We start from the raw sequence: 18,839 nt of genomic DNA, 5'->3' as shown, positions 1-18,839 counted from the left end.
TTTAAACACTAGAACTATTGTGTTTACAGTGTAGATGTTTAACTTCACTACTCCATTGTACCTTTTTATATTTGAAAAATATTGTTATGTTACCTTTAGCATTATTTTTACTCAAACAATACAAATTAGTAAGTTATTTTGCAGTTTATATGCGTGTATGTCTATTTTGTGTGCTTAAACTAAAGTGTGTGGACACACAGCTGCAGAGGGGCGCATGCGCGCGTGCCCATCTAGAACATTGTGGATGCAAGTGTGTGGGAAAGCAGGAGCATCTCCGGTTACATTTCTGCACTTTCAAAGTAAAAGTCAACACACTTATTCTTAAACTAAACTATTATTTAAAAAGGGTTAATATTATCAAGAGAGTACTCTCAGTAGCTAGTGAAACTGGAAAACATATTCGTTTCACGGTCCTGTACGCCTCACCGCTACGCTACTACAATGGGAGTTTTGTTTCTAAGGTAAAAACCGGATATTCAAAGTCTTAGTGTAGCTAACTTGACAGCTTTCTTCACCAGTCCTGTACAGTAGTTGTTGACAGCCACCGGAGTGGAGGGATTGGGGAGGATTTTCTTACAACAAGCTAGCCGTTGGCTTTTAATATTAATTACTCAAAGTATGTGCGTTTTTAAAAGTCGGACCAACTAGTGAGCAAACCCTGGAAGACAATAACATTGTCAAATCTGGAGGGTTTGGTAAGATTTACTATTTTCCTTTAATGTCATAGTAAACTGAATGTAAGGACCACCATGTACTTGATCAACGTTACTGCTTCACAAGACGTACATTAATAACATATATTTAAGTTATTTTACATAGCTGTGCAACCACCTTAATAAGGCTAATTTAGATGGGATGTGACTGTCGGTAGCTTGCTAACATTACAACACTGTTAGAGTAAAGCTATTCTATCAATCTAACCACGTGTTATACGCTTTTATTGAAATTATTTTTAACTGCCATTCCTAACTGTTAAACTATTCTGTTAACTAAAGCTAATTATAGTAAGTCAAGTTTCCTCGGTCATTATGACTGATCATCAGGGTAAACCAACGTCAAGAGGCATGCTAGCTGTCTGTCTCCGCGGTGCGCCTGTCAGAACAAGAATACTACTTCCGGTTAGAATATTAAAAACATTTCTCAGAAGAAACATGGCAGTTACTGTTTTTTATGATAGCCGTCATAAATATGAACTCTTTTGTATCTATTGTTAATCTGTCTAAGTACAACATTTTAGCAGTACATGTTCAAGACATGTTTAGCCGTTTGCTTTAATTTTGAAATCCAGACGCCCCAGACGGAAGTCGTGTGGTTCGGTATATTTAAGCTTAACTAATGTAACCATTAATTTAACTGTAGCTTACTTGGCTAATCTGTTTACATATGATTTACCTGCTCTGGGTTCATTATATTTGTAATATTTATATTATTACATCCTGAAGGTATCAAATAAGCTATTAACAAGTACGCGTACAATAATGTTAATAGCCATAACGTTAAGTGGCTACCTTGTACCCTGCACCCTGAAGTGTCTGAATGTGCTCTGTAACGTTATATTAGCCGAGGTGTCTCTCGTTTTCACAGAGACGGGGATCCTGCAGGCCTGCATAGCCAAAGGGGGAAACTACAATGCTGTGCTGGGGAAATGCTTCCTACGGACAGCTAGGCTTGGGTGGAATTGATGAAGAGATTGTGGTTGAGCCACGAAAATGTGAATTCTTCCACGGGAAGAAAGTGTGCGATGTGGGGTGTGGCCTCAGACACACAGCCTTCCTGCTGGAGGATGGGACAGTGTACACCTGTGGCTGCAATGACCTGGGGCAGCTGGGCCATGAGAAGTGCAGGAAGAAACCAGGTTGGTGATGTACATCTTATCATTATTTGTATTTTTGTATGATACCACTTGGAGAAATAATTCATCTAATTTCTCTTTGTGTCCTATTAGAACAGGTAGTGGCCCTGGATGCACAGATCATACTGGCGGTGTCCTGTGGAGAGTCCCATACACTCGCCTTGAATGACAAAGGGCAGGTGTTCTCTTGGGGCCAGGGCTCAGATGGGCAGCTGGGCCTAAATAACTTTGAAGAATGTGTCCGTGTGCCTAGGTGGGCTCATTTTTAAGATTTACTGATTTGATTGTTTTGTGTTAAGACTTAATTAAAACTAGTGATGGCTACATAGCATTTTTTCATGTCCGATACTGATACCCCAACTTTTATTATCTGACCACATCAATACTAGTTGATTAAATCTTTTCCCCTTACATAATATCAGAATCAGAAACAGGTTTATTACCAGGTAGGTTTACACTTACGAGGAATATTCTAATGATATATCTGTATGGAGGCACTTTGCTAAAGAAAACCGTCAAATAATTATTCTACTCTAAAGAAAATACAAATCCACAACATGACTTGGTAATGCTATAAGTCTCCTTTTTATTTAGGCGTTTTCCCTTTTTGACAAGCAATTTTCATTGGTCAGCACCATTCAAAAAAGGACATTTAAAGTACAACCTTGTGCAAATGTATTTAGAATAACAAATGAATTATAATCCCAGTGTAAAATACTCAATGACACATTTTGGCAGATAGTTTATACTATTTTAAAATATATCTTATCCAGGGATTTTGGTCATGATCAAAGTGATTACCGAAATGTATCAACATGTTCATCTAAATATCAAACTCACTTTATTAATACCATTGTGCTACACATGATGAGATCACAAAATGTTTGTAACAAACAATGCTTATTTCTTTCTTCAGAAATATCAAGAGTTTGTCAGATATACAAATAGCTCAGGTAGCCTGTGGGTATTGGCACTCCCATGCACTTTCAAGAGGTGAGGATGGTTTGTACCAACATAATGCACAATTATTTCAGCTTATTATGTTTCACACATGTAAAGACATTCTACTTTATGTCTAATTCTCCTCATAGGGGGCCAAGTCTTCTCCTGGGGCCACAATCGATATGGACAACTTGGGCTAGGCATAAACGGACAGAGCATCTCAACGCCCCAAATCATTCAGTCTCTGCAGGGCGTTCCTTTTACTCAGATATCAGCAGGCGGGGCTCACAGCTTCGCCCTCACTCTCTCAGGAGCCGTGTTCGGTTGGGGGCGCAACAAGTTCGGTCAGCTGGGTCTCAATGACTGCAACGGTGGGTGGTCACACCCCTAAATTAACACTTCTACCTGTGAGCACTTAGGCCATAAAGTCAGACTCATTGTCAGATTGTCTTTTTCAGATCGCTCTTACCCAACCCTGTTGAAGTCCCTCAGATCGCAGAGAGTGATTTATGTCTCCTGTGGAGAAGATCACACCGCAGCACTGACCAAGTTAAGTTATATCGTTTTTGATTATTTGATAAACCTGAAGTGTTATGTGTGTCAGTGAGTTCATATTTTCACAACCTTTGCCTTATTCTTTTAATATATACTTTAAAAAAAAGTGTTATTATTTTTCCAACCATCAGTCCCGATTGTAAAGATGATCTTTCTTATAAAGCTTAAAGGTGGGGTAGGTAAGAATGGAGAAACCAGCTTGAGTGCGCTAGAATTTGAAAGTACGCAGCCGAAAAAAAATCTGCCCCTTCCTTCAGACTTCCTTACAGAGCCCCTCCTCCAACACACGAACGCGCACATGACCAATGAGGGCACGAGATAAGTGTGTGCACAGATGGAAGGCTGACAGGCAGGTAGGCCATCCAGTTATTTTAGCCGGGACGGCTAAAATGATTGGTCGTGCTTTTTACAGCGCTACGGCTTCCACAGATTACATTTTTTAATGTATTTATTGTCAAAGCATTTCATATATTCATTGCTATCGGGATGTTAAGAGCATTCCATGGAATATTTCAAAAAGTGTTTCTGAAGTGAATTACCTACCCTACCTTTAATTGCTGAGGTATGGGTTCACAGGTACTCCACTTAGCGTAGCCTATAGCTTTACAATAGGCTAAGGCCAATCTGACATATTTTAAACAATTAAAATTGTAGTCATATTGTTAACCACTCATTTTGAAATGAAGGTTAACCTAAACAAGTAAGTAAGGGCTAATGTCTCATTAGTTATAACATTGAATTAGGCTAAGTGCAGTAGGTCAAAGTTCAACATATGTTTTCTTAAATGCACAAAAATGAAGCAGGAAATAGAAATCTAAAGTCTCAGAATCATAACAACAATGCCAATTTCATATCAATTAAAAATAAAAAGAACACTATGCAAGTGGACACAAAATGTAAAAATAAAGCAGTGCATGTTCAAATAATGTATGATAGAATATACCGTAAATAAATTATTAAATACATTGTTATAAACTAGAAAGTAATTGCAAATGAAAAAACTGAATGAAACAAGGAATGTAGCATTATGATAAGTATACATCAACAGTGAACAGCTGTAAAACAGTAATATGAGGAAGTAGTTCTTTAAAACCTAATAGATGTCTTTACAATTGGGCAATCATTTTAACATGGAGCTAAAAAAGTCTCCCCCCGTATTCTATCAATAAAACAGGTAAGAAATGCTATCATAATTAATATGAATGAAGAAAATAACTAGAATTTGGCTATTAAGAGCTTAAAGGTGACATGTCATGCTTTTCCGGTTATTACCCGTCCCCTTGTGTGTTATGAAGGTTTTTATGCATGTAAATGGTCTGCAGAGTCAAAACCCTCAGAGTACACCATGTAGGGAGTAAAACTCTAACACAGAGAAGAACTCCCCAAAACGCCTCGTTGGAGATACGTCACTGTCCATTTGATTTTTCCGGGTACATCATGATGTCATGTCGTCCCCGGAACGAAATGGACCAATCCGTGGAGCCGTTACGTTACGTTAAGCCCCCGCTGATTGGTCCAAATTGACCAATCCACGGACTTCCTCACACACTCAGTGCATGCAGCTCTGCTGATCTCTCCTCCCTGGCTGCAGGCTGATAACAGACAGTTGGGATCGCGGCGAAATTCTCTCTGCAGACCCATTCTCACAGCGTTTATCAACCTTTTTCTTACTCAATATCAAGCCACACTTATTGTTTTTACTTCGGCTGTGACTTTGTGTGTGCTCAGGGTGAGTTTGGCTGTGTTTCGCTGTGTATCGCTAAACAAGGAAATCACACCTCCACGGAGCTTAGCGCGATTCACAACGTCCCGACTGGTCCCGACTAATCGGAGCACACTGGGCTCACAGGGAGGGGGGGGGGGGGGGGGCAAGAGCTGCAGCGAGCCGTTTAGTGGAGAGAGTGAATACACATACTTTACAGAGATGCTGTATGCGAAACCAATGTGAGTTTGGAAAATTGCACAGTATAAATCTATTCTAGTAGACCTCAACAATGGAATTATGATCAGTGGAAATGGCCATGACATGTGACCTTTAACCACCATTATGTTTACCAGCTGAATATTTCTGTATCTAAGACTTGCAGATTATAACATATCCTGTGACGCCATGTAGCGTTCTTTAGCTGTTTCCTATTAATGAATAACCAGATGAAGTCACTAACATGATTGCATCCTGTCTGCTTCTCACTCAGTTCCAGCCCTGAATGCTGTGGTGTTTGTAAACACTTTGCCCTGACAGTTAAAACTGGTGTTTCTGCTTTTACAGGAAGGAGGTGTGTTTACATTTGGAGCGGGAGGATACGGACAACTCGGACACAACTCTACAAACCATGAAATCAACCCGAGGAAAGTGTTTGAGCTCATGGGAAACGTAGTCACGCAGATTTCATGTGGAAGGTAAATCGACTGTGTATTTTTTAACACATTTTATTCCAAATATGGAGTACTTACTACATTTGTGTATTAATGTCAATGCGCATAATGTAATATAAAAAGTCAGCGTGAAAGGTAGATGGCTATAATGGACTTCTTTACCATTTTTAAAACAATTGTACAATTATTAGGCAGCACACGATGGCCTTCACGCCCTCCTGTGGAAAGATGGATGCTTTCGGGCTTGCTGGTAACGGGCAGCTTGGTACCCGCTCCACTTGCAACAGAAAAAACCCAGCCCCTGTCAAAGGCCCCTGGGGAGCCTCCAATTCTTCAATGGATACAGGTGAGACACTTTAAATAAAGCTGCATGGAGTATTTTCTAAAAAGTAAAACAGCAGTATTTAAAAAAAAAAACTTGCAGATCACAAATCTTAAATGTAAGGAAACATTTGATGTAATGTTATTATAAATATTTGGTGGATCTCTAAGATGCCACGTTGTACTTGTACTGTGTAGATCCATCCCTACCTCCTCATCTATGCACACGTTTATTCTTGCTGTCATTACATAACATTGCAGACTCGGAGTCGGGCTACTGTGTCAAGAGGATTTATGCAGGAGGAGACCAGAGCTTTGCTCACTATTGCACGGCCAGTGTAAGTGTTATTTAGTTGAGGATTCTAAGATCTGCTTACACACCAAAGAATTGCAAGATTTGCATTACTTTTAACATGCAATCAAATTAATTTGCAGCCTGTGATTTGGTGAAAAAAGGGTGCATGGGACTATTTAAATAATGAAAAAATGTAATGTCAAAATAATTATTTTGACATTGCATTACATGTTTGTTTTTAATAATTTAGCCATGTTTATAAAGACCTATAGAGGAGCATGAGCTTATTTGTTGATGGGTTCAAGTAGAGCGTCTTCTATATTGTTTTTAAACAGTCGAAATTTTTATGGAAAACCTTTTCGATTTTGCACATGATTTCTTTTTTTTTTTACAAGTCTTTATTTCATCATAGTACAGTAATCGATGCCATTTCATTTATATTGTAATATCACAGTACACTCACTACACTCAACCCTCCCTCCCTCCCCCCGCACATGCCCACACGGGCGAAACCAAAACAAAAAATGCTTATCAATATAACTTAAACAACAGAGCCATGAAAATAAACATAAAACGAAAAAGAAAAAAAATGATTGCACATCATTTCTGATTTGATTAAAATCTCTTTTGCAAGTTAATTTAATTTCCTTAGACTTAATGTTGTTGAAACTCCAGGACAAAGACGATGTGAGGATACCAGACCCCCACAGGAGGATCTGCACCTTGAATCAGGAGATCATACACAAGTGGTGCAACTACTCCCCAGGACGACTCCCAATAGAAATCTCCAAGTAAAGTCCTCTCCTCCCTCAAACCTTGTCTAACATGTTATTGTTACTTTTAGTTCATTGTGGACATTTACAGTTGGACACTTTTTAATGATTCAGTACCTTGTGGAGATCTTCTCATTAAAAGGTGTGCTAACACTAATAACTTGCCTTTCGTGATTCCTTCAGTGAGATTGAACTCGTGTTCTCCTCAGCAAGCTGCCTCAACGGATCATTTCTCTCAACGAGGTGACAGAACCATTCTCATCTACAGTTATTATCTTTTTAATTCAATGTCTGATATACAGTATGTCTTAATTGACGATTACCGGTGGTTAACTGAAAGTGTTAGACATACTACAGAGATTATGCTGTATGGATTGTTTATCTCGACCCTCTTCGTGGTTTTTATTCAAGGTCATATTCATGTCAGATTTACATTTCCTTTTTAATTAGTGGTCATTTTACTTTTTTGATTGAGTCAGTTTCATATTAACTGACTGTTTCTTTCCCACAGTAATCCAGATCACTACAGCACCAGCAGTAAATGTTCGGGGGTGGATCTGAGCATGGCTCGCCTCCTGTTGCACAGAGTGGTCCAACAAGATCACCATGAGATCGCTCAGCAGGTCAGTGATCACAAACAAATCCTGTAGTTGGGGCACCTTATGCACTAGTTTATTGCAATAATTACATAATAATTGTCCATGTACGTTTATATAAGACAGTAACAATATTTCTCAGATTTGTTGAACTGGGATTGTCACGACTTTAAAATTCTCATCATTTTTATTTTGTGCCTGGAAATAGTTGGATTTAGTTGAGATGAGGATAGAGTGTAACTGTCAGGCCCTGTACATAAGTAGCATCAGTAGGTCCATTTCCCCTTCTTATACATGTACATAAAGTTATCTTATGTGTATAATTAACATGGTATATTTATTTCATTTTTTCGTTTAAATATCACAGTTATCATCAATACTGTTATATTGTGATACACCTAATACACAACATAGATTATTGTGCCTTTAATTAACTTTTATACCAAGGCTTTTTTTGGGCACCTCCCTTGTTGGGGGGGCCCATGGTTATTATTTTCTTAACTCCGCCTGAGTATGTAATTATTGCACTTTGCCCCACCAACACAGTGTTTATCAAGCAAACACAAGAGAAACATGTATTACTAATTATGAAATCAATAATAACACACCTTTATCTTTTCCTCTGCCCCCTCAGATTGCTGCCAGTCTGGAGAAGAACCTAATTCCCAGACTAAGCAACTCTCCTCCAGACATTGAAGCCCTGAGACTCTACCTCACTCTCCCTGAATGTCCTCTCTTCAGCGACAGAAACAATTACGTGACCATCGCTATTCCATTTGCCAAATCCCTCCTCAGTCTGAAAGAGACTCCGCTGAAGGTGCTAGGTAGGATGAGGATTGTTTACACGGTGCAACCATTTCTCTGCCGCTTTCTGCTTTTTCACTCTCTGTTTGGTCTTGTATTTGCTTCAGGAAACTGGTGGTCTACTTTCGAGCCCCCGGTCTTCCAGCGGATGGTTGAGTTGTACAAGGGGGTGGTGGTTTATCTGCTCCAGATGCACAAGATGGGCATTCCCTCGGTGGAGCAGAGAATCTTCACCTGTTTCCTGGACACGTCCCTCCGGCTCCTGGAGATCCTGCACACGGTGAGCAATAAAAAAAAAACTAATCCAAGCATGTGTTCTGCAGACAGTACAATGTTAAAGAGGCCCTATCATGCTTTTGTGGGTTTTCCCTTTCCTGTAGTGTGTTTATACTGTATATGTTTTTGTGCATGTAAATGTTCTGCAAAGGCTAAAATCCCCAAGTTCCCTCCAGAGGGAGTTTCTCTCCCACACACTCCCTCCCTGAACTGACACGCCCCCATTGGACTCCTTTGTCTACATCTTCAACATAATGACATCACTATGTAACACCCCCACTTCCATTGACTAGCGCAGGGGTACCCAAAGTGGGGGTCGCGAGATGATTACAAAATTAAAATTGAAAATTAAAAAATATTTATTTGATTTTTTTATCAATTTATGTTTTTATTATTAATAATGTGTGCATAGACATTTTTCAGGAGCGGACTAGCCATGTGTATAATTTCCCCGCAACGAGGCTCCCCCTTTGACAATCCACTAGCACAGTGTTTCTCAAACTTTTTCATACCAAGGACCACTTAACCAATAAAAAAACACTCACGGACCACCTAACTCCACAAATATCCAAAAACAATAGGCCTGCTTCCCACTCCAACAGTATATAACAGCGTAATAATTACAGCTTAACCTTCTCTATATCGCCTCGTTCACACATTAAATCAACAATACAAATACAACTACAGATTATATAAGCATTTAGTTAAAATGCGATTTAAAATGCTCAGGTTTTACACCTCTTATGAAATGTACACTACATTTATTACGGAGTTTATGTCCGAGCCAACAGACTTACAGATCGTTGGCTACTGAGAGATATGCAAAATACACCGCATAGTACGACACAAACCTCCACTGTGGATTTTCAAAATAAAATAAAGTAAAACTATGGTCACAGGCCCAAGTTTAACTCTGAGGCCTGCATGGTCTGCCTACAAAACACAAATAAAAAAACGTTTATACATCCCCAACAACAGCCACTGATCATCAACAGACTTCATACAATGCTTCATCGGATGCATATATTAGATAATAATCTATCTCACTCCTAATATCTAAATCTACTTTCAGCATGGATAAATGTTCATAAAACACATCCATTGTTTGTTTTATACGCTTCTTGAAATCCTAAAAAACACATCGTTTTTCTAGAACAAATTACAAATCGCCTGTTAATGGTACAAACAAGTGGCAACATGTGTGACGAAGGTGTTGCGCTGGGCTATATCAGGCCATCGAAAGTGAAACTTAAGCTCGCTCCATTGCGGAGATATTCCCGTGAGAGTGCGGAAAACTCCATTGACAGGGGGTCGTTATTTTGGGGGTCGCGGGCTGAAAAGTTTGGGAACCCCTGGGCTAGCGCAATCATACATGATAGGCTAAGGGGCGGGACATCTCTAAGTGGTCACAACAGAGCCGGCCAGCTAACCAATCAGAGCAGACTGGGCTCTGGTTTCAGACAGAGGGTGAAAATAGGTGCTGCATAACCCAGGCAGTATGAGAAAAATAAAGAGCTTTTTGAACATTATTATTGAATAAGTCTGCAGATTCTAATTTCTACTTTCTGTGTGTAAAAAAACTGACCTAAGGTCCAAAAAATAGAGTGTCGATAACTTCTAGTTCTTCTGTTGTTTCAGGTGAGCGAGAGAGCAGGACACATCATTGAGTACGATAAGTTCTACATCCATGAGTTGGATGACCTGATAGACATCAGAAATGACTACGTCACATGGATTCAGAGGCAGATGTACCCACTGGTGAGTCCACTGTTGATGTCAGATCCACAATTCACTTAATTACATTTGTCTAGGTTAATTCCCCAGTTTGAAACATTGATTTATGCCTCTGTATCCTCAGGGTCAAGATGGCGTGGTGACTCTGTGCAGGTATCCATTCGTGTTTGATGCCCAAGCAAAGACCACGCTGCTCCAGACTGACGCTGTCATACAGATGCAGGTGATAAGGAGCCTGTATCTGAGTGGTTGAAACATATTAATGTGTCAGTCATTCATCATCCCCCTTTCTTTCTTTATAGATGGCAGTAGACCAGGCACAGATGCAAAACTTCAGCTCCATGTTCATGCCAGCGGTGGAATCAGTCAACCCGTGCCTCATCCTCATCGTTCGGAGGGAGAATATTGTTGGAGACACCATGGAGGTCCTCAGGAAGTCCAAGAATGTCGACTACAAGAGACCCCTCAAGGTCAAAGCTGTTATAATTGATATTACAAATGTTGTCGCCATTTCAATTGAAACATCAAATGTGCTGCCAATGCTCTAATGTATGCGATGTTCACGGCAGGTGATCTTCGTGGGAGAAGAGGCCGTCGATGCTGGAGGCGTCAGAAAGGAGTTCTTCCTCCTGATCATGAAAGAGCTGCTGGATCCAAAATATGGGATGTTTCGTTACCATGAGGAGTCCAGGCTCATCTGGTTTTCAAACAAGGTAATTACTGTGTAATTAGGGCGAATGCTGTTTACAGCATTCCACTATTGTTGTTGTTCTTGTTGTTCTTGACATTTTACTGATAGCAGCCACCGTTTTTAAACTATACTTAGAAATGTAAGAGGTTTATTTCTCATTCAGAACAATGGAAAGGCTCTCCTTTCACTGCACATCACCATGGTAACCTTTGATCTCTGGGCTCACACTCAGCTGTTTGATAACGTCATCACCTCAAACACAAACACACAGACTGGAGTTTAAGGCCCCGGCCACACGAGGACGAAAACGGCAAAACGCATAGGATTAACGCAAATGCAATCGCAAAAAAGCTTCCGTCCACACGCAATAGTTATCCGGATAGTGTCTGTCCACACGAGACCGCTCCGTTTAGCTCCAACCGCTGGAGAAGCTGCAGTACATATGCAGGAGCCTCTACGTGGCGCTGTAACTTCCTCCACAAAAGCAGCGAAGAAGCATGGTTGTCATGGTTGCCCTTCTGTTTATTCTCCGCGGTGGGGGCCGAGGGAACCGGGCAGAGTTTTTCGCCAGTCAACGTGTATTAAAGTTTAAATCTTCCGGACAAAATTATAAAAGTGCCGGTCAAAGGTCTTCTTTGTTATTTATTGAGCTTTAAAACAAATGAATAACGACTCTATATAATATAATGATAAAATACACGGAGCCTCTCTTTTTCCTCCCTCTCTTCAGACAGCGCCAGTGTATGTCTCATGCAGCAGCTGATCCAGTAATCAGTGACCCGGCCGACTGTAAAAATAAACATATTTATAACTAGTTTAGGGAGTTTGAGAGGTAATTAAAATAGCTAAGGGTGATGATCTGACTTGAAGTGTGTGTTTTGCTGCAGCGGGAGGAGCTGCAGGTGAGCAGAGCTGCGTGTCTCCGTCCTGTCAGATTAGACTTCACTCGCGTTTAGATCCATATCGAGAGAAAGATAAATAATCTGAATTCAGGGTGCAGTTTACTTTGACGCGGGGGTGAGCAGCAGAGGTGGGGAGAGGCGGGGCTATTGCCTCATCATTATTGCTGTAGATGTTGCACAAACAACTGTAGCATGGTCAATAGCGTCCGGAGCACGATAGCAACTCTGCGATCCGCCATTGATGTTGTTGTTGGTGGCGAAACACTTCAGCAATGGCGCGGGGTAAGCGGAGGTGAGCAGAAGAGGTGGGGAGAGGCGGGGCTATTGCGCAATCACTATCAGTGATCTGAAGATGTTCGGATAGGGCGTACACACGGAGCCGTTTGACCCCCCAGAGAGTTGCGTATGCCGTTCTATCCACCTTGGGACCCGTTATCGTTTCCTCAGTCGTTTAGTGCCGTATTCGGTCGTCCTCGTGTGGCCGAACGGTCTATATGACACTAAACAGTAACGCAAACGACCGTTTTCGTCCTCGTGTGGCCGAAGCTTAACAGACTGTCTCAGCCTATTATTTTCTGTCTGATGGAGACTTCATACTGACTTCAGACGTTCCGCATATTTTATACATTATTGGTGACGTGTGCTTTTAGTTCAAAAGTTTGCAGTTAAAATATTCTGATGCTTCTCAAAGCGTTTTTACTTTCTTTTCTCTTCTTAATACACATTCATTCACTACTACTTACATTTAATATCTAACTCCTTCAACCTACTTTCAGCTACAGAAACCATTCAACTATTAACTTATTCAGCTATTTCAGGACATTGAGGCTATACATGTTGTTGTTTATACCTTTTTTAAATCTTTTCTTTTAAATATTAAGCTTTGTCACGGAGGTGATCTCTGGGCTCATAGATCTCGGCCTCCGTTACGGGTTGTTTAGATTTTTGTTGTTGAAAAGTGTTCTCTTTCCCCATGTCTGTCGTTGATTGTGTGCACCTGGTGCCCTGTGTTGTCTCCTCCCCCCTCACCTGTGTCCTGTTGGGTGGATTGGGTTGGGCATTTAGGCTCTGGGGTTTTGCTGTTAGAGAGGCAGGTAGTGTGTGTGAGATCCTTGTGGCTGCAGGCTGTGCTGTGCTCAAGGAAACAACAGCAGGATTAAGGCTGTGTGTGTCATTGTGTTCATGCTGTAATAAATGCCCACACCGGGTTGTATTTTGGACGTTCTGCCTCTGCTCTTGCTTGGTCGGGCCGCTCAATTGTCAGCCTCACAAGCTTCTTCACTGTTTTTCCTGCTCTTCCAGTTTAACATTTCACTTTCAAGTTTTCAACAAAGTCATTGCAATGCTTTTGAGCTGTAACAATTTGATTCAAATCATTTCACTTTTCTGCATATCTCCGCTAAGTTCAGGAACACACTTACTTGGTTTTTGTAGCTAAAAGCAGCTACAGAGACAATTCAACTAATAACATATTCAGCTTTTTCAGCTAAATTTAGCAACAAATGTACACAGTTTACAGCATTCTCACGCATTTTCAGCAGGAAATGCATTTTCTAGTTCACCTTTAGCATGCTCATGCAGCTATAATATCTCTGGCTGTAGTTAAGTGGACTCTTAAACATCCCTCAGCAAAGGGGGACTCTGAAGTAGCCGTATTATGAATGTATAAGTAATGGTAATAGGTAATGACAGATCATGTTTGCATTTTTTACAGTATTTTAGTTTTCTTAAATACTGTATAATCTGAATTTGTAGGAGGATTGATTATTTAAATAATTGGAGCTACCCAGTATTTTTATTATATTTGCACACTCACAAGACTGCATACAATCCAAAAAATCTCCCAAAAATAAGAACCTCCCCTGAAATGAAGGAAGAAAATAAACCGTAATTAAAAAAGTGAAAAAAAGAAAGCCAAGTTAAAATAATTGAGGTCAATACAACATGATGATTACCACACACAGCATACATTCCTCAATTTCCCTTTTTGTTTGCCTATATTTAGATGAATGTAAACACCTTGACTCTGCGCTCTAACTAACCCTTTGACCGTCATTTGCAGACCTTTGAGGACATCGACCTGTTCAACCTCATCGGGATCGTCTGTGGTCTGGCCATCTACAACCTCACTATAGTGGAGCTCAACTTCCCCGTGGCCCTTTACAAGAAGCTCCTGAAGAAGAAGCCAACACTGGAGGATCTGAAGGAGCTCATGTCAGATGTGGGAAGGTCAGATCATGTTTATGAATGTCAGTGTGCCATGGTATTTTCCTAACTGCGTTTTAGATGCTGCAATTAATTACCACAGAGTGTGTTAATTAAAAGACTCACCAAATGTCCAATGAAGAAAATAATGTATAACATTTCTGTCTCTTTATCTAGGAGTCTGCAGCACTTACTGGACTACACAGAAGACGACCTTGAGGACACTTTCTGCTTGAACTTTACAGTAAGGTGTACTTAAAAAGAAAAGAAAAAAATACTCTCTTTGGTGGATGAAGTTTAAAATAAATGGTTGGTCTATACCATATCAGCAAACTCCAGAGATGGCAAAAGTACACACATCCTTTACTCAAGTAGAAGTACAGATACTCGTGTTTAAAAAATACTCTGGTAAAAGTAGAAGTACTGACTAAACTTCTTTACTCAAGTAAAAGTAAAGAAGTATGGGCTTTCGAAATGTACTTGAGTAAAAAGTACCCATAACTACCAGCTGTTTTAAAGATTAACTGACCTCCCTTTATATTAATAGAACAATAATGTCATTGTTAGCTAATGAATGTTTCGAAGCTGAATAAAAAAAAAGATTAAAGTTTTCATTGGTCCCTCTTCTTTAGAGAGGACCAGGAAATGATGGATACACGGATCGTGTTCAAATCAAAGGCACGCAATGACTCTAAATAATAATGATCATGCCACAAAATGCAGATTAAAACTAAAATAACGAGCCTGTTTGGAAAATGTAAGAATTAGTAAAAATAAAAAAGTCGTCAGAGAAATAAGTCAATTCAATTCAAAACCTTTATTTATCCAGGTAAATCCCATTGAGATCAATGATCTCTTTTTCAAGGGAGACCTGCAGCAGTAGGTTCCACAAGAAGACATAAAAACATAAACAACAAGTAGTGGAGTAAAGTACTGGTACCAGAAAAATTTACTTAAGTACAGTAACAAAGTATTTGTACTCCATTACTTCCCACCTCTGGCAAACTCTAAACACATTACCTTGTTTTTACAGATCACAGAGGAGAACTATGGTGCTACAGAGGTCCTGGAATTAATACCCAATGGCGAAGACATCAATGTCAATAAATCAAACAGGTAAATTGTTGACCCGGTAACATTTAGATGACAGGAACAATACCACTCACAGGTCATACGTCATACACCATGGGTGTTTCTCAATCTCGAGTACACTTGCTTGGTAGCACATGTCTTCCGAGCGTCTTGCTTCAGAAGCGAGGCAAGAATACTTCCTGGCATTTCGGAAAACAAAGAGTGGAACAGGTGAGCAAGTGTGCAGGTGTGCGTCATATGAGAGGCCCCGCCTTACATTTTCCGCCACAGATTTGGGGAAATTGGTCCGTGCGCAAAGCATTGTGGGGATTTTAAGACCGCAGAGTCTACACATGTGCAGCCTCGAAATGTCTCCAAACGAAGTACGACGGGATCGGTAGAATTCCAAGTATGCTGGACATTGGAACAGTACTTCGGCGGCACTCGATGACGTAGTATGCTTGAAATAGTGGCTCTGCAGCAGCTTTACTCGCGATTGAGAAACACCCCATATGTAGGTGATGCAGTAAACAACGATTATACCATGTGTTTTGTAAATCTCCTTATGTGTTATCTTTGTGGAATCAGCTTAATCATTTTAATTGTAAAAAAGAATCTGCTCATATTGATGTTTAACTATTGCATTTCACTTTTAAAAATCCCTTTCTTCTTCCTCTAGGCAGGACTTTGTCAATGCGTACGTAGACTATGTGTTCAACACATCAGTGGCCCCGCTGTTTGAGTGCTTCCACGCGGGCTTCCACAAGGTGTGCGGTGGAAAAGTTCTCGAGCTGTTCCAGCCGAATGAACTGCAAGCCATGGTGATTGGGAACACCAACTATGACTGGACGGAGCTCGAAAAGGTCTTTTTTTATATAATTATCAATGAAAATATTTCAGTTCTTTATTTTTGGACTTGTGAAACTTCAGAGGGGCAAGAGAGAAAAACACAATTCTAAGTCTGATCTAAATTGCTTTCTCTTCTGTGGGGGACTAAAACACAGGTCTCTAGATTTAACTTTTTTCTCCTGAAATAGATTTGACTATTTTAAATAAATCTTCATTCTCTTAATACATAACTGAAACAAATGTAAACTGACCTGAAAAATAAAAATCAGACTTAGGAATTGGATCCAGTTTTATTTTTTTTGTTTTTCTCTTGCCTCAGGGATTCCAAACTACCCTTGTAAAAGAGGGCATATTAATGGGTTTTGTATGACACCAACATTTAAGAACAAATTAAGTTTCTATAACACAATTAAATGTTTCCTCTTACCTGTTGGAAAGTTATTTCCCCAAAATGTTTGATAACCTTAAACTTAAAAATGGTGTTACATGCAAACTAAACTGATAATGAGTATTCCATTTGAAATATTACCAATAACTTATGTTTTCCCCTTTCAGAGTACTGAGTACAAAGGGGAGTACTGGGCGGACCACCCCACCATCAGGCTCTTCTGGGAGGTGTTCCACAGTCTACCTATAGAGAAGAAAAAGCAGTTCCTTTGTAAGTGATACCTACCTAATGGCGCTTTTCCACTGCAGCGCGTAGCACGGTTTAAGCGGGGTAGTTCCGGCTCAGGGCTACTTTTTCACCTTTTTTCTGGCCCTCCAAAATCGAGGTTCTTACCGGGCCAACAACCGGGCTGAATATGCTAAACTAGTGACGTAAACACTCTCGACTGCTGAATGGTAAGAGGGAATCGAAAATGCACATATTTTACCGCAATTTAATTGTAATACACGTCTCAAAATGATTTCCTGAAATAACAACATACTGATACCGGTCTGCAGACAAGACGGCAGGCGAAAAACCTTTTTAAAATGCGTGTTTTCTGAATGGAGATCTGATCGATCAGGCTAAGCTAACGTTGTATATGCTCCGTCCACACTCACAACAACGGCCTACAGACATAAATAAACCAGCGACTGTATTCGCCATGACACAGACAGTCTGTGGTTTGTACTCGTTTAACTTTTGTCTAGTTTCTGAACAGATATAAGGAGCTGTGAGCTCTGAGTGCTAACGGCTAACGGCTGAGGTTTTGGTTGTGGTTCGCATTGAAGATGCAGTTTTATGCAGCGTCGCTCCGCCCGCCGAACAGCCGATCGCCCCGCCTACACTGCGTTACTATACTTACTACCCCAGTTCCTAAACTGTAATGGAAACGCAGCATGAAGTGAGCCTGGCCTACCAAGGCCTAACCATACCATGCCGTGCTAGGTCCTACAGTGGAAAAGCGCCATTATATCAGAAGAGCCGCAGATTTGGCTCATGTGTTTTGTGTTTAGCTGGACACGTTTATTTTTATTTTAACAGGGACAGTGCACATTAATTTACATTCCGGTAAATGTGCCAGTTAGCCAAGAGGCTATTTTTCATCTGTAGTCCCTGGACAGATTTCAATTAAATATTTATCTATTTATTTCCCCAACAGTGTTCCTCACAGGAAGTGACCGCATACCCATTCTGGGCATGAAGAGTCTGAAGCTGGTGATCCAGCCCACAGGTGGAGGAGAGCAGTACCTACCTGTGGCACACACCTGCTTCAACCTGCTGGACCTACCCAAGTACAGGAGTCTGGAAAACCTCCGTGATAAACTTCTCCAGGCTATAGATCACAATCAAGGCTTTAATCTCGCCTGATGGCACACAGAAATGCCTCGAACTCCATGTCCAGACTGCAACCACATTCCCAAATGTTTTGTTTCGCAAGAAATTGAACACTGGGTGGAAAGAGGAGGAGGCCACATGGCAATAGGAGTAATTAAGAGTTGGATGTCTAGACTATCACAGGTAATCTTGACTTTGGTTCTCCAGCTATCTTTTTCTCATTGCATTACAGTATTTTATGCTCTTATTACAAGTCGATTCACATTTTATATTGATCTTGTAGATATAAATTTCATTCATGTTTGGATATGGCAAGTGGGATGAAGCAAACTACTGGTATGGACTACAGGGAATGCATACAGCAACAAAAAAACCTGTAAAATATAATAAAATGCAGTAGTCGCAAAAGAAAGTAACATTTTAAGCTCCACTGTGGTAGTAGTTGCTGCATGACTACTGCAGTGATTCATATAGTATTTTACAAGAGACGCTGATGTTGTGTACACCCCCTGTGCAGTAGGACAATGTACACTAACTCTTTATGTTTGACTTAAGTTCTAATGTGACAATTGTTTGAGAGTGCGAGGCTTTTGCTTTAAATCCTGAGTGGATTTGATGTCAGCCTTAAACAATCCACACACAGCCACTGAAATAAATGTGAGTTACTTTGGGGATAAAATGCTGTCCTGTTGTTCAAGGCTTTTTTAATCATCTGGATCATTTAATAATTTCAACTTATTTTTGGCCTTTTGGTATTATTGCTGAAAGTTAATGAATCAATTAAAATGCAAGCATTTTCCACAATTCATTGTATGACATGTTAGTGAGTTTA

At 40.2% G+C, this 18,839-nt stretch overlaps 1 protein-coding gene across 1 annotated transcript; it reads left to right on the top strand.

The window, feature by feature from the left end:
* Positions 1-526: 526 nt before the first annotated feature.
* On the top strand, positions 527-18,691 carry herc4 (HECT and RLD domain containing E3 ubiquitin protein ligase 4). Its single transcript, XM_034101142.1, has 24 exons — positions 527-695; positions 1,585-1,855; positions 1,946-2,105; positions 2,769-2,845; positions 2,944-3,165; positions 3,253-3,344; positions 5,619-5,749; positions 5,917-6,071; positions 6,308-6,384; positions 7,017-7,132; positions 7,298-7,357; positions 7,626-7,737; positions 8,345-8,534; positions 8,622-8,794; positions 10,429-10,548; positions 10,649-10,747; positions 10,827-10,994; positions 11,094-11,237; positions 14,180-14,346; positions 14,500-14,566; positions 15,356-15,438; positions 16,073-16,256; positions 16,798-16,900; positions 17,832-18,691. The coding sequence occupies exons 2-24, from the start codon at positions 1,630-1,632 to the stop codon at positions 18,038-18,040; spliced, it is 3,135 nt and encodes a 1,044-aa protein (XP_033957033.1). The 5' UTR covers positions 527-695; positions 1,585-1,629; the 3' UTR covers positions 18,041-18,691.
* The last annotated feature ends 148 nt before the right edge of the window (positions 18,692-18,839 follow it).

Source organism: Pseudochaenichthys georgianus, chromosome 15, assembly GCF_902827115.2.
Source record: "Pseudochaenichthys georgianus chromosome 15, fPseGeo1.2, whole genome shotgun sequence".
Taxonomy (NCBI): Eukaryota; Metazoa; Chordata; class Actinopteri; order Perciformes; family Channichthyidae; genus Pseudochaenichthys; species Pseudochaenichthys georgianus.
The sequence above is the reverse complement of the archived record's forward strand: the minus strand, read 5'-3'. Positions and strand labels throughout refer to the sequence as shown.

Bases quoted from the DNA above. Each gene is read 5' to 3' on its own strand.
- herc4 (XM_034101142.1), top strand. From the start codon at position 1,630: ATGCTGTGCTGGGGAAATGCTTCCTACGGACAGCTAGGCTTGGGTGGA. The intron at 3,345-5,618 runs TTAAGTTATATC...CTGCTTTTACAG, and splicing joins ACACCGCAGCACTGACCAAG to GAAGGAGGTGTGTTTACATT. The intron at 11,238-14,179 runs GTAATTACTGTG...CGTCATTTGCAG, and splicing joins TCATCTGGTTTTCAAACAAG to ACCTTTGAGGACATCGACCT.